Here is a 25,323-nt window from a genome sequence, read left to right as displayed (position 1 = left end):
CTTGTGCTTTTAATAAAAAACGTTTCGTAACGTACTATGTAATGAAGAGCCTACAAATACAAAATTTGAGACCTATCTCCCTCACGCCATGCCTGGGCAAATTGCTAGAACACGTGATTCTAAATCGCCTGCAAGAACACATGGACAAGCACGAACTCTTCCCCAGCACAATGTTGGGCTTTAGACAACACCTCTCCACACCAGACCTCATGCTCAGACTATCGGAGGAGGTCATCAACCCTATTCACAGCAAACGAACCAAAGCAATCCTAGCTCTGGATTTAACCAAAGCATTCGACAAAGTCAAGCACGAGGCTATCACGGAAGCCCTTTCAATTCTAGGAGTAGGCGAGCGAACCCACACCTACGTCAAAGCCTTCCTATTCGCTAGGACGGCGGAGATACGCTTTGGGTCACTCACATCCGACCCTTTCACACTGGGAAGCAGAGGAACGCTGCAAGGATCGGTACTCTCACCCCTCCTTTTCATTGTCATGCTCATATCCATGGCACAGCTGCTCGAAGGAATAGCAAACCTATTGCATTCCCCATATGCAGACGACATTACACTCTGGGTAACCAAAGGTAACGACGGAGAGATCGAGCACCTACTGCGAACTGGAGCAGATGTAGTCTCAGAACACGCCAGAAAGATAGGATTATCGTGCTCCCCGCAAAAATCTGAACTTCTCGTCATGAGATACAATCCACGAGGCCATACAAAAACCTCAGTCCCTATAGAAATATACGTGGACGACAACCTAGTTCCCGAGGTCCAAATGATCCGGATACTAGGTATGCACCTACAAAGCAACGGCAAAAACACAGTGACTATCAACAAACTTACGGCATGCGTGAACTAAACCAACCGTTTCATCCGACGCATCGCCAACAAACACTTTGGGATGAAGGAAGTGGATCTTAGGTGTCTAATCCAGGCTTTTGTGCTCAGCCGTTTCGTGTACTCCCTCCCATATCTCAACCTGTATAAATCGGAGAAGGAAAAGGTAAACTGCCTCATAAGACAAACCTACAAAGCGGCGCTCCACCTGCCGAGATACACATCCACCGAGAGACTCCTGAAAATGGGCGTCCACAACACGGTCGACGAACTAGTTGAAGCACACAGAACAGCCCAATACGAAAGATTAACCAAGACACCTGCGGGAAGACACATCCTAAGGAAGTTAAACATCCCGTACGATCGAGAGCACTCAAACAAACGTCGCGCCCATACCCAGAGACATCTTCAGTCGCCTCAGGGTCGACCCAATCCCAAAGAACATGCACCCGGAGTATCACACCAAACGGAGACAGGCCCGGGCCAAAGCACTCCAGAAACACTACGCAAACCACGAGGAGGCGGTCTACGTAGACGTAGCCGAACTCGGAGAACGCGACGCTTTCTCCGCAGGGGTAGTAGGAAACGACCTCGAACCAATCACCGCGGTCACCATTTTTGGAAGACACGCTGAAGAAGCGGAAGAAGCCGCGATAGCAATAGCTATCACAAATACCGCAGCCAAAATAATTTTCTGCGACTCCAAGACGGCAGTGCGTAATTTTGCCAAAGGTAGAACCCACGAACCGGCGCTACAAATTCTAAAGAAAGTACATTTCACGCCCCGCCAGATCAAAATCATCTGGATCCCTGCGCACTCTTCCCATCCCGGGAACGAAGCGGCTCACAATTTCGCCCGAGGACTCGTCAACCGGACAGTGAGCCAACCGATTCTGCGAGGAGCAAAAGAGCGCATGATTACGTATACCACGGAATTGCGCAATACTATAAAAATGAAAGACTCGAATACCCACCCCCTTACAATTCCTTAACCAAAAACCAGCAGGCGACGTGGAGGCAACTCCAAACACACACCTTCCCCAACCCGTACAAACTATCCATAGTCTACCCAGGGATACACTCCCCCGAATGTACGCTTTGCGAGGCCGACAAAGCCGATTTAGCACACATCTTGCACGGATGTCCTGAGCTCAATCCTAGAGCCGAATGGCTGCTATTCAACCGAGAGCAGTGGGAGGCTGCGGTGACCAGCTCGGAAACGGCGGTACAACTGCGGGCCGTAACCTGGGCTTTAGAAGTCGCCGTAAGACACGGTCTGACGGCCACCTCACGAAGCCATCATGACTTCCCACATCTAATCTCATAAGTCATTTTCTGTTGACGAAATAAAGTTTTTACCACCACCACCATGTAATGACAGAAACTTGCTAACTTTTGGAATGCTAGCATGTAAACATCGTTTTATATTAATTGTCATAAGGGCTTTTGATTATTCAGAACTATTCGAAAACTATTCGATTCGATTCGCTTCCGGCACTATTCGAATCGTATTCGACTCGGTTTCAGAAATCACTGTTCATACACCACTAGTATCTTCGGTACGAGGATCGGCGGGCGCCTGTTCGTCTGGAAACTTTTAACGTACGAACTTCATTATGAAATGGGCCTGTTGTGATAGCGAACATGACATTAGCGAAAGCGGTCGTCATGTCACTGACAAATATATATTCCGAAAGAAAACCTTTGTAGAAAAGCTCACAAATACCACACAAAAACGAAGAGTTGATGTGATCACGTCATAACGTTTCCTAATGGCTACTTATATTTCACCTCCAGTTAATCATCCACGCAGTGTCGGTGTTCCCTTTCACAAAACAGTGGCTTATTTTTACTAATTTCTTCTAAGTCGCAGTTTCGCGCAAAAGGCATTGATTGTGATAACAAATTACTAGACAGTTTTGTGCAGTAAGGTTTGTAGTTTTAACAGCTGTATAAACTGCAGTATACATTCGCTTCCTAACTAAATTAACAGGCACGGTGTCAAGCGCGTCCAGGTAAACACGGACACATCTCACTCGGTGAGCGCGGACACTCGCTGTCAGAAGTCTGGCGTGATGAGGAGGAAAGGCGAGCGAATTCCCTTGGCAGCGCGAACTAAGCGCGCGAGAAGACAGCGTACACGAAGCTATGAGGTTTCCAAGTCGGCTAGCCTTCGAACTCACCGCACCTAGAAAGAACGCGCGCGGCCACAGCATAAGCGGCCGCAGTAGAAGCGGAGACCCTGCCTTCCGGCCAGCGTCGCGAGAAATGGGAACACAGCGCGGCTGCGAAGCCTTCTCGACTCATCCTGGCACCTACGGCCGCGCGAAACGTCGCGTCGACGCCCACAGAAATTCGCCCGGAGTGTCCGTGCTATCGCAATGAAATCACGCCGATATTCGGCAACCTGTAGCGTAGTCAATATCACAGATCCTCAAGGATTCCGCTCTTAATGACGAAATCTATAAATGCCATTCCATTAACATGTCCTTATCTTTATGCTAAAAAGAGGCGTGCAGACAGGACACAGGAGTAGAGAAGTGAACAACACGAACGCCGTCCAGTTCTCTACTCTTGTGTCCTGTCTGCACGCCTCTTTTTTGCATAATGAATCCTTACCAACTAGCTCAGCTTTCTGTCGTCCTTATATTGCCGTATCCTTCTGGCCGTTTGTTTTACTCACTGTGATTACTCGTATACGTTTTACTTTCAGCATGCACGAGCATGTATTCATTTCTTGGCGTTTCTGCCATTGTTTGCTATCGTGTTCTGTCCATTACGTGCAGGCGTGGTCGAATGATTACGGACTGCAAAACCAGAGAAAAAAGCGGAATATTTGCTAGGCCCACAGGCACGCAGCCCGGATTTCATATCTGCGACGTGTACCAGTGTACGCGACCAACATAGTGTTGTGTTGCCAGCTAGAACTTGGTAGATATTGGAATTTTTCTTGGAACGTGGATCCCATAAATTTTTTACCCCGTTCTGCCTTATTTTGTATTCTAATATGATACCCCGCCTCTCTGTAACACTTTCCGCAAGCTTTGATGACGACTAGCTAATAAAGTGAATAAAAGCTGGAGATGCGCGGTCGAGTGGCCGTTGCGGTGCCTCAGTGTCCGGACCTTTCTTTCCCCGCAGGACGCGCCTTCGCCATCGTGTACATCCGGCTAAAGTTCCACTCGATGCGACCCGAGAGCTTCGCCATCTACAAGCGGACGCGGCCGGACTCGCCGTGGGTGCCGTACCAGTACTACAGCTCGACCTGCAACGACACGTACGGCCTGCAGTCGAGCACGTACGCGACGCGTGACGACGAGACCCGGGCGCTGTGCACGGGCGAGTACAGCGACCTCTCCCCGCTGTCGGGAGGCAACGTGGCCTTCTCGACGCTCGAGGGCCGGCCCTCGGCCTTCCACTTCCAGGACAGCAAGCTGCTGCAGGTGCGTCGGCTCGCTGTGTTTGAGCATCTCGATTTGAGCATCTCGAGTTTGAGCATCTCGAGGCCTGCACCTGCTCTACGCTCAACATATTTGGCCATTCTAGACACTCGCGGAGCGTAGATCACGTAGTGGAAACCGTGTCTTGCAAAAGTGTTAAACCTATACGATGTACGCCGCGATAACGGCTGAAAGGTAAAAAGAAACTAATCATAATAAGTCCGCGCGTTCTTTTTTGTGAAGGAGCCACTCCAGACGCGGGCGATCGCCGACGTCAGAGGTATGGTGCCCCGCGCCACAGCAATAGCCCACAGCGGCAACAACTCCCCGCGAAACGCAGAACGCGCGCGACCGCCTCTAGAAATGTGCCGCGAAGCAAGAAAAAAAGGAGAAAAAAAGGCTGGAGTTGTGCCAATAAAATGCAAAAAGGTGGGGGAAGAAGACAGGCACGTCGCTTGCGGCCACTGGCCGAGACAATGGGAGAGAACGAGGAAGGCGGCTGTACATTCCTCGCGCCACTGCTTCGCGATATTGATTTGCTTGAGATTATTGTCACGAGATTTAGGCATGGGGCGTCTGCTCGGGGGGACAAGCTGACAGCTTCTCGATAAATAATAATTGAGTTGAATTGTGGGGTTTACGTACGAAAACCACAATTTGATTATGAGGCATGCCGTAGTGGGGGACTGCGGATTAATTTTGACCGCCAGGGGTTCTTTAACGTGCTCCCAATGCACAGGACACGGACGTTTTTGCATTTCGCTCCCCATTGAAATGCGGGCGCCGCGATCAAGATTTGATCCCGCGACCTCGTGCTTAGCAGCGCAATGCCATAGCCGCTAAGCCACCGCGGAAGGTTAAACAAGAATTGTATGCGTGATTAAGGAGCAATGAATGCAAGGTAGTGAGTGTGAGAAGCTTTTGTGAGAGAAAAAGAAAAAAACTACCCAAACATGCGAAAATGTATTGAAATTCATAACGTTATATACTAACCTACCGGCGCTGCTGCTGTTCAGGCGCAAATTTAAATGACGGATACTTTGTCCCCCCCCTCCCCCCGTTTCATTCTATCCGATGTTAGCCAAAACTTCTTTCTGCCAAATAAAGGCAAATCGAGCCATGAAAAAAGTATTTCGCAAATCTAAACAAACCTAGTGTTATTTATTTATTTATTTATTTATTTAGTACCCACAGCGCCCATTCAGGCATTACAGCGGGGGGAGGGGGTACAGATGAAGAAAGAAGCACAAAAATTGCAGGTTTGCATAAATTTGTGGAAGCCAACAACACATTATTATACGCCGACAAAAAAAAAAAAAAAAAAGCACACAGCCAAGTTGCACGCAGCCACGACGCACACAGGCAGGTTGCAGATGTCACATGTCGCATGTGAAAAAAAAAAAGTACATCAAGCACAATGATTACAAAGACTCATAATAAAAAAGCAAAAAAAGCGAATAATAAGTTGCAAAAAAAAAACATGCGGTGATTAAGATACAGTGTGACAAGGTGAAAAAAAGAGGCACTAAAAGAAAATGTCATTTGCAACTGGGATTCTTTACAGGTCATGATGATTGCTAGACGTACACGCGATATTTATCAAGACTTAGGGATCAAAAGATTCTATTGCTTTTAATGCAAAAAAGAACTTGTTAGGACAAGAAATTCCTACAACTGAGGAAGGAAGTCGGTTCCACTGACTGATGGTTCTGGGGAAAAACGAGCTGCTAAAGGCCGATTTATTACATTTGTATTCTCTTATCTTCTGTTCATGATCTTTGCGTGCTGATGTGTAGTGAGGCTGGTTTATGTACACGTCACGCGGAATTCGAGTGTGAGAGTGATATATGCTGTGTAATACCTTCACTCGAAACGACAGTCTTCGGTGCTGGAGAGATTGCCAGTTTAGCATTGCCTTAGATTTAGTTTCTATACATTTATACATATACATTTCTATATCTAGTACATATCTTGCCGCCATGGACTGAACTTTTTCTAGTCTTTCTTTGTTAGTTACTGATGAAGGGTCCCACACAGAGCATGCGTATTCGAGCGCAGATCTTACATATGATTTATATAGTAACTCCCGGGTTTGTTGTGGAAACGCACGTGTATTTCGTCGTAAAAATCCCAAGCTCCGACAAGCTTTGCCTACGGTATAATCCACATGCCGATTCCACGATAAAGAAGGGCAAAAGTAAACACCTAGGTATTTATATTCACACACCATTTTTACTGGAGAGCAGTTTATCGCGTATTCAAATTTTCCAGGATTTTCTTTTTTTTTTTGGAGAACCTCATACACACCATTTTCTCGAGATTCAGTTTCATTTCCCATCGCTCACACCACTCGTATATGGCATATAAGTCGTTTTGAATTACGAAGCAGTCACTTTCACATGTAACTTTAGGGTAGAATATACAGTCATCTGCAAATAACCTAATATGGGACTGTACATTTTAATTAATGTCATTGATATAAAGTACGAAGAGAAGGGGCCCCAGAACTGACCCCTGAGGTACCCCTGACGTAACATTAGTTATTGCAGATTGTTCGCCGTTTGCGACTACATATTGTCGCCTCTCGCGTAGATATTCGGTAATCCACGCAATAACTTGGGGATAATATTAAAACTGGTTAGTTTTTGCAGTAACAGGTAATGTGAAACGGTGTCAAACTCTTTTTGAAAGTCAAGAAAAATACAGTCGACCGATGATTTGTCATCCAGGGCAGCCATGCTCCCTGGATCCATGCTGATCCCAAATCCATGCTGACTTGAGTTAAACAAAGAAAATGCTATCTATATGTTTGCACGCACGTATCCAGCATTTCTTTTCGGGGGGGACCCACCACCACCACCACCACCTTCATCATCATTATCATCATCATCATCATCATCAGCCTGTTTTATGTCCACTGCAGGACGAAGGCCTCTCCCTGCGATCTCCAATTACCCCTGTCCTGCGCCAACCGATTCCAACTAGCGCCCGCGAATTTCCTAATTTCATCGCTCCACCTAGTGTTTTGTCGTCCTCGATTGCGTTTCCCTTCTCTTGGTATCCATTCTGTAACCCTAATGGTCCAACCGGTGCATTACATGACCTGCCCAGCTATATTTTTTCCTCTTGATGTCAATTAGAATATCGTCTATACCCGTTCGCTCTCTGATCCAAACCGCTCTCTTTCTCTCTCAACGTTATGCCTAGCAATCTTCGTTCGATCGCTCTTTGCGCGGTCCTTAACTTGCTCTCAAGTCTCTGCCCCACATGTCAGTACTGGCAAAATGCACTGATTGCACACCTTACTTTTCAATAATAATGGTAAGCTTCCAGTCAGGAGCCGGCAATGTCTGCCGTATGCGATCCAACCTATTTTTATTCTTCTGTGAATTTCCTTCTCATGATCAGGATTCCCTGTGATTAATTGACCTAGATAAACGTACTCCTTCAGAGTCTCTAGTGGCCGACTGGCGATCCTGATCTCTTGTTCCTTTGCCCGGCTATTTATCATTATCTTCATCTTCTGCTTATTAATATTCCAACCCCACTCTTACACACTCTCCGTTAAGGTCTCCAATCATTTGTTGTAACTCGTCTGCATTGTTGTTGAATAGAACAATGTCATCGGCAAACCGAAGGTTGCTGAGATATTTGCCGTCGATCTTTACTCCTAAGCCCTCCCAGTTTAATAGCTTGAATTCTTTAAGCACGCAGTGAATAGCTTTGGAGGAATTGTGTCTCCCTGTCTGACCCCTTTCTCTATAGGTATCTATCTCCCTGCTTTTCTTGTGTAGAATTAAGGTAGCTGTAGAACCTCTGTAGATATTCTTACGCGAAGGACGAGTCAGTAAGACGAGAAACTATTTACAGATTATATTTACAACAATGGTTGCAGCGCTGACCGGTTAGATTCACAGCGCGAGCCCAGTTCGTTCTTCCTCCTCTTTTCTGGAGTGATGGCGCCTACACGCCTCGTTCAAACAAACAAATACCACACGCATGTAGCAATATTTTCCAAGCTTTTTACGTAAGCGTTCTGTACTCCTTGATTACGTAGTGCCTCTACGATTGCTGGTGTCTCTACTGAATCAAATGCCTTTTCGTAATCTATATAAGCCACATAGAGAGGCTTACTGTACTCTGCAGATTTCGCGATAACCTGATTGATGACATGGATGTGATCCATTGTAAAGTATCTTTTCCTGAAGCCAGCCTGTTCCCTTGGTTGACAAAATCCAGTGTTGCCCTTATTCTGTTGGAGATTATTTTGGTAAATATTTTATATAATACTGGGAGCAAGCTAATGGTCCCACAATTTTTCAATTCTTTAACGTCTCCTTTTTCGTGGATTAGTATAATGTCTGCATTCTTCCAGTTTTCTGGGACCCTTGCAGTCGATAGACACTTCGTTTTAAGAGCCGCCAGTTTTCCAAGCATTATGTCTCCTCCATCTTTGATTAAATCGACTGTTATTCCACCTTCTCCTCCCGCTCTTCATCGTTTCATGTCTTGCAGGGCCCTTCTGACCTCACCGCTAGTTATAGGAGAGTTTCTGTATCCTGTTAATTACTGTTTCTAAGTGAGGTATCGTGACTCCTCTGGGTACTGTATACAGGTCAGCTTAGAATTTTTCCGCTGCTTTTACTATATCTTCGAGATTTCTGATTATATTATCCTTCTTATCTTTTAGTGCATACATCATGGTTTGTCCTATGCCAGGTTTATTTTTTACGGATTTCAGGCTGCGTTCATTTTTTACGGCTTCTTCAGTCTTTCTCATGTTATAGTTTCGAATATCAGTTATTTTCGCCTTGTAGATCAGTGTTGACAGTTCCGCGAATTGCGTAACGCTGTGCGGCTGCCAGTCCCATACAACCGCGTAGAGCGCAGGACTCTGCGATTCTAGGCGTACTGCGCTCACCGCGAAAGGTTAGAAAAACACCCACATAAGCACAGCAGAGAAGTGGCTACGTGAGGCGGTTCGACCGATAACCGTAGAAGCGTCATTCAAAACAAGTAATTGTTCTCCACTTCCCGCGGCGTTTTCTCTACTTCCTTTTTAAATAAAAAGATGTTGATCCATAAATATTATCATAAACAACGGTTAACTCTTTTATTATTCGCTTTTGCTTGCAGCTTGGTTGTTGCCTTGGCTCTCTCCCTTAGTAGATCGCTTAATTTCTCAACTCCTTGCGACTTTTGTTTCCAGTTGCCAATTTTGCACGAAAAGTGCTATACAATTAGGGAAAAACAGACGAGGTAACGGGCGACAGTCATCTTGCTTATGGGTTTAAGGGTCATTGCAGGGTTTCATGATGGACGCTCTTTCACATTATTTTATTTCCCACCTTATCTAACCCATATCACGTGTATATGGTTCCGGTCATCTGCCAGCGTCGCGGCGAGCCGTAACTCAAGAAAATAATGAAGCAAAGGGATAAGTTAAACGCAATTGGCGTTTTCTCCGGCCGCAACTCGTTCCATGAGAGTACAGACCAGCTGAGTAACAGCCGCATCCCTCTCCTGGTCCCAGGATCAGCCTAAACAAAGAAGGTTGAACTAACAAAAGCAACAGCTATGCGCGTGACGGTTGAATAGATGGTGACAACTGAACGCATCTCGAGTTAATCGCGCGGGTGCGGAATCTATGAGAAAACTCTCCTTCACATTACAAGAGATGCCGATAACTACCGCCATCTAAAAGGAGTGAAAAAGGCAGCATAATGCTGACCGATGAACAGCTGCCAAGTCTCAACATTGATCTGGTGGCGCTTTAGGAATGTGTGAGGAGTGGTGGCGTGGGTGGGGAGGGGGGGGGGTATGCCACTTGATTTCGGGGGGGGGGGGCCCCTGGGTACGTGCCTGTATGTTTGACTATTGCAGTATATAAAACATGCTCTAGAACTTTACTGCACACAGAAGTTAGTGAAATGGGACGGTGGTTATTAATAACGTTGCGCGAACCAGCTTTATGTATAGGAGCAACCGCTGCCATTTTCCAATCAGCCGGAAGTGAACTGTGTTCCAAGGACATCTCAAAAATAATTTTCAAGTACATTGACACTATATGAGAGCAAGACTTCAACATAAAATTGGGTAAACAGTCAGGGGCCCACAGCTTTTGCACAATTTAAATCACGAAGCAGTAATTCAATGCCCCAAGCATCGATCACTATCTTAGGCATGGGTGTGGTTTCGTGTTTCAACAATTTCAGATCTTTCCGAGAATCTCTTGGGGCAGAGAACACTGATGTAAAATAAAGATTGAACAACTTGGCTTTTTCTGCGGCGTCGCAAATCGTAACATCGCCATCGGTCAAAGCGGGGATAGAAATGTTGTCTTTTTTATTTCGTTTTATATGTTTCCAAAGTTCCTTGGGACATTGCTTTATCTTACTTTCTATTGCTTTAAAGTAGGCTGATTTTGTTTAGATTGTAGCGTTGTTCACTTCCCGCGTTGCCAGTTTTAGTTTACATAAGTTCTCAATAGAAGGGTATCGTTTGAATGAACGGTAAATTCTTTGCCTACGCTTCACTAAAACATCCAATTCGTTAGTGTACCATGGCTTACTTCGATTACGCCTTCTAGTCAATACCCACGACGCAACAAACCGGCTGCGCAGTTCAAAGACTTTTTCTTTAAATAGAACCCATAGGTTTTCCACAGAATACTCATCCGCAAGTGTTTCGAACACAACGAAATACGCTTCCAGTGAAGTATTGATTCTTTGGATATCAGCCTTGGCGTAATTGTACATGCACCGACTCTTCTCATTGTAAACGCTTACATGTTTCATATTTATTTCGCTTAGCGCGACGTCATGATCACTTATCCCTGGCAATATTTCAGTGTTCTGGACCATTTCTGGCATATTTGTGAAAAAAAGATCTAGGATGTGACTTCCTCGCGTAGGTTTCAGCACAGTTTGTCTTAATAAAAGGAGGTTCATAATATCGGCAATTTCAGATTTGAAGCTAGGGGAGCTTCCAGAGGCTATCGGCTGTTCATTCCAGTTGAGATTAGGTAGATTAAAGTCCCCACCCACAATGACGTAATCGGATGTGATTTGTGTAGCTGTGGCAGTGAAATGACACAATTCTCTGGCTGAGCCGATTGGTGGTCGGTAAAAGGAGCAGACTGACAGTGATTTGCCGTTCGAGAGTTTCAGCTGACACCAAACAGCTTCACTCCTATCCTTTATAATATTTGCGCGCGTGGAAGGAATGCGCTGGTCTACAAAGATAAATACACCACCTCCGTGATAATTTCTGTCCTTTCTATAAACTGTAAAGTTATCAGGAAATACTTCGGAACTCGCTACGTCTTCATCGAGCCATGATTCGGTGCCAATAACTACACTAGGTTTGACCATGTGCACTAAGTTGCTGAAAGCATCAACTTTGTTTTTAATGCTCCTACAGTTGACTACCATAAAGGAAAGTGAAGTCGATAAGGACTTATTGGGTCATTTGCACGGGACAACCTTGTCTGAAAGGTCATCATAGGTGTACTTAATGCCGTCTATGTAAAGTACGTCACGCCTTAATTGTACACGTGCGTCCCTACTTTTGTGTTCCTCAGCAAACCGCCACAGGTTTCGCCTGCTCTTGCGCACTGGCTCAGAAAAGTCTTCCGACATACTGATACCTGTGTCTTTCAAATTCTTGGCCTTTCCTAAAATCAAATGTTTTTCTTTCAGAGACCCAAACCTTGCGATCAAGGGTCGCGTTTTCCCTCCTCGAAATTTCCCAAGTCGATGGGCTTTTTCGATTGACTCACGGTTAACTTGCAATTTTGTTGCGCATACTTCCTTCAAAAGCGATTCAGATTATGACCAAGATTCGCGAATATTTTTATCAGGTACGTCGTAGAACACGAGGTTGTGCTGCTACTACGATTTTCAAGATCATCAACCTTATTTTGGAGCAGCTGTATCACCCCGTGCTGTGCGTGATAGTGTGCGGTACACTCAGTAACGGCGGATTCTAAGTATGGTAATACTGACATTTTTGCTTCAATTGACGACACACGGGAAGTCAAATCATTTATAGCTGCCTTCTGTTCCGCTTGATTCGCCTCAATAGTATTAAGCTTTCGAACAATTACATTTTGCCCATCCAAACTTTGCTGTAGTGTCACATCATTGCTAGGGCCGGGATTCATTTCAATATCACCACAGAGTATTAACAATAAGAAATAAAAGGCATAATGACGCAACAACAAGATGCGATGTCTTGAGTGGTTTCTGGCGTCGGAATGCATACGTACACAGTTATACAGGATACGGGGTGGAACCGGCAGGATAATAAGTGCAAATGTTCTACTTGGTATACATTCACTAAACCCGCACGAGAAGCAGAACATGCGTGAGCGGCATTGCCATAGCACTGCCGGTTCCACGCCCCAGAGGGACACTGCAGTCTGCCGCCTTTTGTACGCCGGTGATAGTGGCTGTGAACCATGGTTCGTTGACTGTGGCTGGACATATGCCGGATTCCACTGGAGTAAACGTCACCGGTCCACGATCATGTGCGTTGAAGATTTCGTCGCTAATACTAATACTTCGTCGCTAATGCTAATACTTCGGCGATGTTGGCCATAATCCTGTGGTTGTCTCATTCGTGGCCTGTTGAAAGCGCTCTGGAACTACATACAACCTGCACGAGAAGCAGAACATGCGTGAGCGGCATTGCCATAGATCTGCCGGTTCCACGCCCCCTTGCTCTTTATCGTGCGTATAAATGCGCACTGCAACACCAGTGCTCATCGTTTCCTGCATTTCAGTCTCTTCGTGTTGTGTATTCTGCATGGCGCAACATGTGCTCGGCGTTCAATGTGGATTAAGCACGTTGGCCACGGAAATAGCGGACTTCTAAACGGGAACGCATGACGTCGCTGTGCGAAGTTAGAACTTCCCTCTTCGCGCAGAATGTGCCGTCGTTCTGCAGCTGAACATTTTGCTGACTACGAATGAACGCACCAGGGGGCGGGATATCGCTTTCTCTTATCTTAGCTCAACCGAATGGCATGATCCCTATCTATAGTCGCTGTATTTTCAAGACCGAATCTCGACTTGAAGGAGCGTGATAGCGCTAATATGACGCTGAGAAGTTCCCAAAGAATGCGCTGAAAGGTGCCTGCGCAGTGCCGGTGACATGGCTTATTGCCCGATGGACCCAAGTACTTTTTCAACCGGGGGGTACCACATTCTGATCCTTGCGAAAAAGGCAATGGCAGTTCTTCGATTCCGTTGACACCAGAAATCTCGACGTGATACAGAAATCAACATGCTAGTATAGCTATGGCATCTGTTACGAGTACTCAAAGATATCTATAGCGACTCCACAGCCACCGTAGTCCTCCATAAAGAAAGCAACAAAATCCCAATAAAGAAAGGCGTCAGGCAGGGAGATACGATCTCTCCAATGCTATTCACAGCGTGTTTACAGGAGGTACTCAGAGACCTTCATTGGGAAGAATTGGGGATAAGAGTCAATGGAGAATACCGTAGTAACTTGCGATTCGCTGATGATATTGCCTTGCTTAGTAACTCAGGGGACCGATTGCAATGCATTCTCACTGACCTGGAGAGACAAAGCAGAGGAGTGGGTCTAAAAATTAATCCGCAGAAAACTAATGTTTAACAGTCTCGGAACAGCAATTTACGATAGGCAGCGAGGCACTGGAAGTGGTAAGGGAATACTTCTACTTCTACTTAGCTGTAGGCCTGCTGAACCAATTCCTCCACACGGGACACCGCCTTGACCACCTGGGACAGGACTGGGTCCCGGCTGTTGCTTGCAATACCGCAGATCTGGAGAGCACCTCCGGGTATCCGGGCTCCAGCGTGAACCCTTCAGTATACCCGCCGTGGTTGCTCAGTGGCTATGGTGTTAGGCTGCTGAGCACGAGGTCGCGGGATCGAATCTCGGCCACAGCGGCCGCATTTCTATGGGGGCGAAATGCTAAAACACCCGTGTGCTTAGCTTTAGGTGCACGTTAAAGAACCCCAAGTGGTCGAAATTTCGGGAGTCCTCCTCTACGGCGTGCCTCATAATCAGAAAGTGGTTTTGGCACGTAAAACCCCATAATTTTAAACCCTTCAGGTGGTTCTCATCAGCATCAGGCACATCTGGCAGGGGCAGGCGGCTCAGGGCATCAGCAGGTCTCAAGTGCTTTGCCGGACGGTAAACCAGCTGCTAACTGTAAGATGCCAGCGACGCATCTACGGTCAGGACGACAGGCTTCACAGGCTCGAAGTGTACTAGTGCTGGAGCCTTGGTGATTAGCTCTTTGCTGCGCTGGAAGGCCCGGTCCTGTTCCTCCTTCCAGACCCATTGCTGACCATCTTGAAGCAGAAGATGGAGCGGCTGTAGATGCTGCGACAGGTTCGGCAGAAAACTCATGTAGAAGTTGATGAGGCCCAGGTAGCTCTGAAGCTCCTTCTTGTTCTGGGGCTTAGATGCCTTGAGCACAGCATCAACTTTGTGGGGAGCCGGGGCTAGGCCTGCCTGGGAAATGACATGTCCCAAGTACTCAACGCTGGGGGCTAGGAAAACGCACTTTTCCAGCTTGAGCTTGAGGCCGGCGTCCTGCAGTCGTGCCAGGACGTTGTGCAGGTTCTCCAGGTGGTCCCCGTCGTCGCTGCCAGTAACCAGGATGTCATCCAAGTACACCGCCACGTGCCTCATGCCCCTCAAGAGGTTGTCCTTCTCCCTCTGAAATATGGCTGGGGCTGAGGCCACGCCGAAAGGTAAGCGCGTGTACTGGAAGAGCCCCAAAATTGTCGATATTGTGACATACTTGCGGGAGGCATCCTGGAGCACGAGCTCCTGGTAAGCATCGCTGAGGTCGAGCTTGGTGAACTTCTGTCCACCGAACAACGCTGACCAGGGATCTTCAATCTGGGGCAACGGGTACCTCTCGACGGTAGCGACGGGGTTGATGGTAACCTTGAAATCCACGCAGATCCTGACACTGCCGTCTCGCTTGAGGATAGGTACGATGGGAGCGGCCCATTCAGATGTCTTGACGGGCACCAGGATGCCCTCTAGCTGTAACCGTTGCAGCTCCTGGGTGAACCCGTACTTCATGGCGAACGGCAGTGTGCGAGGCTTGAAAAAACGTGGCCGGGCTCCCTCAGGTACATAGATTCCAGCCGTCGTGCCAGCGAATGTGCCTAATCCTGGCTGGAATAGGCACTTGAACTCTTTCAGGAGGCTGGGGACATCTTTCACCACGTGCAGGGTGGCTTCCTGGTACTGTGGCAGACGGAAGCCCAGTGCATGAATCCAGTTTCGGCCCAGCAGCGTTAGCGATGACCCTTTGGTTAAGTAGAGAGGAAGGGTTGCCTCCCTGTTGCCAAAGCGAACGCTGACCTGTGCCTGACCCTGGACCTGGGAGAGTTGCCCGGAGTAGCTGCGCAGCATCACGCCAGAAGCCTCGACGGACACGCCGGGGAAGTACGCTTGAAGAGTTTCTCGGCCATTACTGACACGCTGGCCCCTGTGTCCAGCTCCGTGGAAATGGGGTGCCCGCAGATTTCGACGGTCAGCATGTACGGCGGCACAGACGACGGTACAAAGCCTGTGTGCCACATGTCGAAAATCGGCGGGTCCTCGGCCACAGTGTGGAGCCTGGCCGCGGAAGAACTTGAGCTTGCTGGCGCACGCCTCCGCCGCGTACCCTTGCGACGGCTACCCGGGCCGCGGGCTTGTGTGGGACCTGGGCTTGAATGAGGCTGCTGCTGCTGTTTGACGTTCGTCCTCCCCCTTCGGCATACACGTGCCAGGTGCCCAGTTTTCCCGCACGTAAAGCATTGTGCTTGAGAGAACTGGTACTTTGAGGGGGAGTGGGCACCACCACAGCGACCGCAGGTACTGCCCTTTGTCGCCAACTTGTTGACCGCCGGTTCCGCCGACGGTGAGCCAGTCGCACGGGCAATCTCGCCGGCGTCCCTGGCGGCAGCTTCCATTGCCAGCGCTGCCTTAACGGCGTCGTTCAGCGAGAGGCTGGGAAGTCGCGTCTGCATGGCGGGGTTGTTGATGCCGCAGAAGAAACGGTCCCCGCAGCAGCGAGTCCAGCTGGTCCGCGAAGGCGCAGACACTCGCTAACCCTCGTAGAGCAGCAAGGAACTGCCCGAGGGTCTCTCCTTCCCGGCGGCTCCGGCTATTGAAGCGGAAACGCTCCGTTAGTGTGGACGGTGCCGGGTTGAAATGCGAGCGCAGTATGGCGAGCAGCTCACCCAGCGTCTTAACATGCGGCGTGGCTGGCTTGAGAAGGCCGAGCAGGAGACTGAAGACGCGTGTCCCGCAGCTTGCCAGGAAAGTGACCTGCTGTTTGGGCTCGGGTGTGTCGTTAGCCCGGAAGAAGAGGTGGACTTGTTCCTCGTAAACTGGCCTGGCGAACTCATCTCCCTCGAACGGCTTGAGCCTTCCGTACAGCGGCATGGCGGCAGCAATGAGGGGGGGTGTTTCGCCGCTCGCGGCGGCGTGGGAGGATCCGTGGGTACTCGTCTGCAGTGTCACGATACAGCTGGGTTCGTGAACGAGGGAGGGCTCGAGGCACCCTCCGTTCGACAGACGCTACGCAGCGCGGTGGTGATGAACGATGACTGACCGCCGAGTAGCTGTGCTTGTCGGTGTTTATTGGGTGCGGTGACGAACATTGCCTACCGAGCCTGGCGGGCCAACGAAGATTATGCCCGAGGGGGCGTCACATGCTTGTTACACGAAGTGACGGCGGATCGAGCGTCATCGAGTTGGCAGGAACCTTCTGGGCAAATGCCGCGCTCGTCCGAGGTGCCACTCGATCGCGCGACCTCTCCATTGAAGGCTATTCCCATGCAAGACGGTATCCACCGACAGATGCGAGATGCAATTGCGTATGAGACGGAGTTGGTAATGCGACAAGCGACAAGGCTTTGCTGTAGCGATGCTCGTGAGTGTTCTGCAGGAGAACCGTCTTGTAAACTGTGAATTCCCTTATTCAGTTCAGCGCTAGTTCGGTGGCCCACTACCCCAGCAGCGGTGATCGCCGTGGAGCATGGACGACACTTGTTCTGATTCGTGAAAAGCGGTGAAATCAGGCATGCGATGAGAGTGGCGTAGCTTCCCGTTAGCGTGGGAGTCAAGTTGAGGGAATAAAGTGCAGTCTTCGGTTGCTTGGGGAATGCCTCGCCTTTCCCGCAGAATGCCCGAAGAGATCACCAAGTAATACCTGTCAGTTTGTAGTTTCCATCAATAGTACTTTAATATTAAAGAGGGCTGCTTTCGGACTGCTGCAGGCTTCCTTAAACTTCCTTAAAGGGCCCTCGCCAAGTCTGGCCATATTAAGCTGACAAGCGCAGTGCATACTATGTGCGCTAACGACCGTGTCTGCTATGTATTACATCCCGACGCGCCGCGGAAACAGCTTAAATTTCAAACCAAACGCCGTTGTCCCTTCTCTTCGCGGGCGATACGCACTCAGCCGGAGCGTCGACGTATTTTTACGTACGTGGCAGTGCTGTGACGTCACTCACAGTGACACGTGACTTGGATAATTATTTGAGGTAGCATCAGTGATTTGTTTAATCTGTTACTTCGAATAAAGCATGCAAACCGAATGTCTCCGTGTTTTGTTTTACTTGGCACCGTAGCGAGAGATGTACTTTCGTTTCGTCTGCTTGTTCCCACGCTCGCGCGCAGAGAAAGTATGTCATTTTCAACCATGTTCTAGCGCTGCGATCATGCTCTTTCATCCTCTCGCGTCTGCTTCATTGCTCGGGTCTGTGGCAGTGGCTTATACCGCTAATCATGTGTTATCGTGCAGAGCGCGCAAAATCGTCCGGTGCGCGAAACGAGGCAAGAGCTCGCGCGTGAGACCGGAAGTGCACCACTTCCGGTTATGTCGGTGGCGCACACAAAAAAAAAATAAAGAAAAGCGGGGTCCGTGACGTATTCGTCTCGCAATCCTCCGGACCGGTTTGGGAGAACACAGGGAAAGAATTTCGCTCGCCGAGGCTAGAAGGGGAAAGTGGAGAGAGTGCCTATGTTGATGGTGACGCTGGCCTGCTGAAACCATGGGTTCGCGGCACTTCAAATCTCTGCTATTTATAAACTAATTTCAAACATTCTTGCGGTAGAACACTCCTCAGAGGGCACGTAACAACTTCCAGCGTATAAGTAAAATGTGCTATGTGGGCTGGTAATCGAGAGGCCCTTTAAGATGGGTCTATCTCTTGTACAAATGTAGCGACCTACCGCTTCAAATGCAAAAGCCAGAGAGATCTAAATGAAGTTTCCTCGATGAATGACAGAGCGCCGCCCTTTAATATTCGTGGCTTATGAGATGAATTGCATTTTAAACCTATTAAGGGGCCCCAGCAAGTGGACCCAGTGCCACATCCAGAAATGAGTCAGCGAAACTCCGACGATGAATACTCGGTCTGAGAAGTGTTGATTTTTAAGGCAGTGCCTACTCCCCCGGCAGCGGGTAGAATTTCTGAAATGATTTCTCTCCGCTCTCGCCTCTTATTGGCTCTCGGGAGGTTAGGTTAGGTTAGTGAATTTCAGTAAAATGTCTGTGAGGGCGAGTTGGTACATGTCCAGTAAAAAAGAATAGCGCGAACCAGGCCGGACACATGGAAGGGACACAGGGAAGCGCTACTAACAACTGTTAGTAGCAGTTGTTCAGTAAACAGTAAAGGACTACGAAAAAGTAGAAAAAGAAAAGAAATGCGGAGCGCTCAGCATGCGTCACATCACTCGCTTAACTGGACGGGCTTGCATCAAGTACCGCGTTTGGCACCGTGCTCCCCTATGAAGGGCCGGCAGGGAGCATTTTTACGGCGGTAAGTGTGCGGTTTTCGCTGCCGACCCGGTCGTCGGACGCTGCCGGCCAAAAGGGCCTTCCTCGCCGGTTTTTCGCGCTTGGCACTTTGTGACTTCAACGGCAGATCGCTTGGAATTTAACGCTTATTTGCACGGAAGCGTCCCATATTGTGGGATAGTGGACGGCTCGATCATAAAGACACGTCTGCACGGCAGTCTTTTGCGCGATTACGCACAGCGTGGCCATACCGCCATACCGCTTATTTCCAACGCAATCGCTCCGCTAAGCAGGCACAAAATCTACGTTTTTAAAAGCAACTGAAGCAGCTTTAGACAATGTTTTAGGGGTATTATTTGGTTGTTGTAAAGAAAGAGCAAAGGTCTATAAACTTCAGTTGTGCATCTCATGTTAACTAAAGCAGTTTCGCCTTGTCTGACCACACTGAGGTGGCAGCCGCCACTTTTTCGCTCCATGTATCCCCAGCCAGCTCACGTTGGGCGTCATGCCGCCGTGCCGTTTTCTGCTGGGTGAAATTCGTCGAGAAAAACGCTCCATCTTTAGCTGGCGTAAAGCTGGGCGAATATAAATATGGCTTCCTTTCTTGACGACGAAAAGCGCATTAACACACGTATTCGTCCTCTTTATTCTCATTTTTTCCTTCTTATTGGGTGTCAAACTTCGATACCACGAATTTTTTCGACAGAAAGGCGACGCTCGTGACGTCATGCAGTATCATGGATTTCCCAGAATTTTCGGTAAATCAGTTCCGTAGAAGCGCGCAAGGTGAAGGAAGACTCATCAAACGGAAAATTGTCGGGTGGATGCCAATTTTTCCTTTCACGGATTTTTTTCACGTTGTCGTGTTAAGCTTTCAGAGTTGCCGTGCTAAGTTTTCATCTATTTCTAAATTTAATATAGCCTTCTCCAAATAGATAAATTGTTAGCTTCAGCGAAACGCGGACAAAAGTTGCGACATCACGGGGAACTGGAATACTGAGGTGGCTTTGCCCCCTTTCTTTCGTCTGTTGTGGTGCGCTCTGCTTGCCAATCTGTCTGCAACTTGAGAAGTGCAACACGCTGTTCTACCACTGATGTTTTTGTTTAGTGCCCCATTTAGGTTCATCATCATCATCCTAATCAGTCTGGTTACGCCCACTGCAGGGCAAAGGCCTCTCCCATACTTCTCCAGCTACCCCGGTCATGTACTAATTGTGGCCATGTTGTCTCTGCAAACTTCTTAATCTCATCCGCCCACCTAACTTTCTGCCGCCCCCTGCTACGCTTCCCTTCACTTGGAATCCAGTCCGTAACCCTTAACGACCGTCGGTTATCTTCCCTCCTCATTACATGTCCTGCCCATGCCCATTTCTTTTTCTTGATTTCAACTAATATGTCATTAACAGGCGTTTGTTCCCTCACCCAATCTGCTCTTTTCTTATCCCTTAACGTTACACCCATAATTCTTCTTTCCATAGCTCGTTGCGTCGTCCTTAATTTAAGTACAACCCTTTTCGTAAGCGTCCAGGTTTCTGCCCCGTACGTGAGTACTGGTAAGACACAGCTGTTATACACTTTTTTCTTCAGGGATAATGGCAACCTGCTGTTCATGATCTGAGAATGCCTTCCAAACGCACCACAGCCCATTCTTATTATTCTGATTATTTCAGTCTCATGATCCGGATCCGCGGTCACTACCTGTCCCAAGTAGATGTATTCCCTTACCACTTCCAGTGCCTCGCTACCTATCGTAAACTGCTGTTCTCTTCCGAGACTGTTAAACATTACTTTAGTTTTCTGCAGATTAATTTTTACACCCACCCTTCTGCTTTGCCTCTCCAGGTCAGTGAGCATGCATCGCAATTGGTCCCCTGAGTTACTAAGCAAGGCAATATCATCAGCGAATCGCAAGTTACTAAGGTATTCTCCATTAACTCTTATCCCCAATTATTCCCAATCGCGGTCTCTGAATACCTCCTGTAAACACGCTGTGAATAGCATTGGAGAGATCGGACCTCCATGCCTGACGCCTTTCTTTATTGGGATTTTGTTGCTTTCTTTATGGAGGACTACGGTGGCTGTGGAGTCGCTATAGATATCTTTCAGTATTTTTACGTACGGCTCGTCTACACCCTGATTCCATAATGCCTCCATGACTGCTGAGGTTTCGACAAAATCGAACGCTTTCTCGTAATCAATGAAAGCTATATATAAGGGTTGGTTATATTCCGCTCATTTCTCTATCACCTGATTGATAGTGTGAATATTGTCTATTGTTGAGTAGCCTTTACGGAATCCTGCCTGGTCCTTTGGTTAACGGAAGTCGAAGGTGTTCCTGAATCTATTTGCAATTACCTTAGTAAATACTTTGTAGGCAACGGACAGTAAGCTGATCGGTCTATAATTTTTCAAGTCTTTGGCGTCCCCTTTCTTATGGATTAGGATTATGTTAGCGTTCTTCCAAGATTTCGGTACCCTCGAGGTCATGAGGCATTGCGTATACAGGGTGGACAATTTTTCTAGAACAATCTACCCACCATCCTTCAACAAATCTGCTGTTACCTGATCCTCCCCAGCTGCCGTCCCCTTTGCATAGCTGTTAAGGCTTTCTTTACTTCTTCCGGCGTTACTTGTGGGATTTCAGATTCCTCCAGACTATTCTCTCTTCCATTATCGTCGCGGGTGCCACTGCTACTGTATTAGGTTGCTGTTGGTACTTTATTAGGCTGCCACTGTACTGTACTGTATTAGGTTCACCTCAATCTAACTGCACAAGCGCGTTCCACTCCAGTCGAAACGCCCCCACGGTCACCACCAGACTGTCACAAACTATGAGGCATCGCGGCAGGTCCATTTCTGATGTTATTTCGCTTGGTGGAATCGGACAAGCGTCCCTTTTCGTAACGTTATCATCATCTACGTGCTGTTCTTGGCGCTTTTGAGGAGGCAAGAGTTTCATTTTTTTCAACAAGGTGTGTCATTTTTACTGAATAAAAGAATATTTTAAACACGGGTTGTATTCACAAAGCCGTTCTTACGTACGAGCGCTTCTTATGAAGAGACGCCGGCGGATCGTAACGTTAGCGACGCCATCTCGCCAGTGACAAGCAGTATTATGAAAAACAGAAACAATCCGAGCGCACCTCCTGAGCGCTTCTTATTGTGAATGAGAAAGCATTAACGTCCACTGGCCGAGCGGTTCTTCCAGTTACGAACCCCTCGCGGGCATGCGAGCGCCTTGAGGCGAACGCCTTCACATAGCACAAGGCCGGTGCTATTCAATCCGTGACGTCATGCTACCTTGCCCGACTGCCGTAGAATCTTATGGCGACGCTCCCGAGTATGCTGTGGTGATTTTGACGTCACCGATTTTGGCACGCCGAGCTTGAATATGGAAATCTCGGTCGAAGTAGTATGACGTCATGAAGCAGAGCGCGCAGGATTGCTATCTAGAGCTCTATTCGATTCAGCCAAGTTTCTCTGCACCTTCTGCACCTAGACCCTCGATTCCCCAAGCTGCAGCAGTGCACCCTGCACCCCCGTGCTTGATTGAACGGGGCGCAATGCAAGGTGCCGCCGCGGAGCACTGCACCCTTGAACATTGCAGCGGGTGGGTGCAGCCCGGCACCCCCTGCACTTTTTTGTTTGAGGTGCCGTGCACCTTTTTCTGAATCGAACAAACCTTAGGAGGCGCTAGTTGAGCCCAGGAGGGTAAGGCACTCTGCTTCTGAGCGTGGGGTCGTAGGTTCTAAACTCACTACCGCCAACCTTCTTGCTTTCGAATTGATTCTGTTTTCTTATACATTAAATTCTTTATAGCGATTACCGAGGCGCAGTTAGAACGCAGGCAAGAGTTTGCGCGGACAAGCAACGCACGGATGTCTCCGAGAGCAAGGGTCACGTGGGGTCGCGGCGATGCCCTCTCCCGTCCCGCAACACTTGGCGCGCTACTGTTTGGCGTTTCTAGGCCCCGCTGCGGAAGTGCGCATGCGCCCTCCGCTTAGGCGCAAGCGGAGTGACCAACACGGTCCGCCCCGAGCGGGCTGTGCAGCACGTTGGCGTCGGAAAGGAGGCCGAAAGCAAGCTCGCTGGCTATCGCCTGGCGTTCCCCAAGATAGTGCTTTATTTTCCACTGGATAAAATGGACCGGTAACGCATTACAAGCGCACGTCTAGATGCTTCATGGACAAATAAGATATATATATATATATATATATATATATATATATATATATATATATATATATATATATATATATATATATATAAGTGATATGGGTGTTTTTATTTTCTTTCATTACCCTGAATTTGGCCAGAGCGCGCTGCAACTACGAAAGGTCAGGAAGGTCCGCTACGCTAAACGTATAACTAAAACGTGAAAATCGCCGGCCCTCCGCTGTGGCTTGGCGGCTCGGAGCGTGCCGTACAGACGCTCAACTAAAACACTCTAATGAGGCAGCAGGTGTTTACGTTCGCCCGCTCTGTCGAGGCGCGCTCATGACGTGGCGTCGCAGCCAGTGAGAATGTCCGTGTCGTGTTTCACTTGTCCAGACGACAGACGCCAGATTTTTCGCACAATGGGACACTTGTTGATCAAAAATTATTGGCGTATGCGACCTCATGGTTTGTTTTTATTTTCCTACGGGCGTGAAGAGGGTGCCCGAAAACGTGAGATTGTATCTTGTCACACGAGGCAAAATTACACGTTGCGTAATTACTTCAAAATTAAATTTACGGGTCTCTTGGGTTTCGCTCAGTTTAGTATGTAGTGGCCAAAAAATCCGCCGGCCGCCTATAGAATGTGCCATCGACAACCTAAAATTGTTGTTGTCCTGTGTGGCCGAAAGTGTTGGAGCGTTGTTCACGCCAAGCATTGCTGTTCTTCTTCGTCGGCAGGAATGGGTAACAGCCACTGACATCCGCATCGTGCTCACACGGCTCAACACGTTCGGCGACGAGATCTTCGGCGACAAGCAGGTGCTACGCTCCTACTACTACGCCATCGCTGACTTGGCCGTCGGAGGAAGGTGAGGTCCGCCGCCGAGGAGACTTTGTCCCATGTGACGTCCCTTCGCTGTGACCCCTTCTTGTCCCACATGTACGCTTGGTCAACAGATTTAATGGGAGGCCGCGGAGGCTATAAAAACATTTCGGGTGGTCCCATGGAGCCGCCTACGAGGGCGGATGAAAACACAGGCAAATGCATTTGTACGAGGAAAGCATCGCCCGCGCATAACTGGAGCACTTCTTGAAAAGTCGCAAGTATACTCTATTAAAAAAAAAACTCCCTCTGTTGGGCAGCCGAATGCTCACAAGGGCTAAAAAATAAGTTAAAGTAAATCGTGGGGTTTACGTGCCACAACCGCGATCTGATTTTGAGGCACGCAGTATACTGGAGGACTCCGGAATAATTTCGACCACCTGGGGTTCTTTAACGTGCACCTAAATCTAAGCACGCGGGTGTTATTCGCTTTTGGACTGACGGCTTTGTGATTGATCATAAAATTTGTCGATGCACAGCTGTCACTGGGAAACCAATGACACCAATACACGTGTCAATAGTAGTATACAGTAGTCGTATAGAAAGGAAAATGCATGAGTTCCAACTGATCACGCTGTAACTGTGTAGTTACGTTGCTGGCGCGTAAAACTGTTTGTCATTGGGTCTTTGTTAAAAACTCGCTACTACGACTGGCCGACGCTTATGTTTCCGAGCCTCTCTAGGGTCTACTGTGTGAATACACGGAGAATGCTGGCTAGTTCGTATACTGATTCATAATGGCACAGAAGACGAAGGGCGGACACGAAATCGGTTCCGTCGTTCCGTGTTTCGCGCGATTACGTGAATGCGGGCGCTGTTTGATATTGCCAGAGGGCTTGCAACCAGGACCCGCATTAAGAAAAGAGCACTGACGCTGTCGTTCAGCACAATGCGTGGGCGGGCTAGTTGGTGCGAATCCATAAACACTTTGTTTAGTGCAAAACAACGGACACACGAAAGACGACCAGGACAAGGCGCTCCTCTCAACTGACATCATTTTATTGCGTCACTCCTTTATAGACAGCAGACACTAGAGGAACATGCGCAGTGAGTACCATGTGCAGGAACCACCAACGTTCGATCACAAGAGCGCACTCAAGCGACAGAATCGAAAAAACCATATTCAGCACTGTAGAAGGTTAAAGAAGGCACACTAATGCACTGTGACCCCAATGACTGAATAAAGAAT

The 25,323-nt window shown here is 48.2% G+C and overlaps 1 protein-coding gene across 3 annotated transcripts in view; it reads left to right on the top strand.

Annotated features, from left to right (window-relative positions):
• Window positions 1-25,323, top strand: part of LanB2 (laminin subunit gamma-1) — a 335,820-nt gene that overhangs the window by 199,207 nt on the left and 111,290 nt on the right. For all 3 annotated transcript variants that reach the window (XM_055064956.2, XM_055064957.2, XM_050168405.3), the window contains 2 exons: window positions 3,983-4,284; window positions 23,990-24,120. In XM_055064956.2, coding sequence (XP_054920931.1) covers window positions 4,027-4,284; window positions 23,990-24,120 — 389 coding nt within the window. In that variant the 5' untranslated portion in view covers window positions 3,983-4,026. The remainder of the gene's footprint in view (window positions 1-3,982; window positions 4,285-23,989; window positions 24,121-25,323) is intronic.

The sequence above is a fragment of the Dermacentor andersoni genome, chromosome 1, assembly GCF_023375885.2.
Source record: "Dermacentor andersoni chromosome 1, qqDerAnde1_hic_scaffold, whole genome shotgun sequence".
NCBI classification, from domain to species: domain Eukaryota; kingdom Metazoa; phylum Arthropoda; class Arachnida; order Ixodida; family Ixodidae; genus Dermacentor; species Dermacentor andersoni.
The sequence above is the reverse complement of the archived record's forward strand: the minus strand, read 5'-3'. Positions and strand labels throughout refer to the sequence as shown.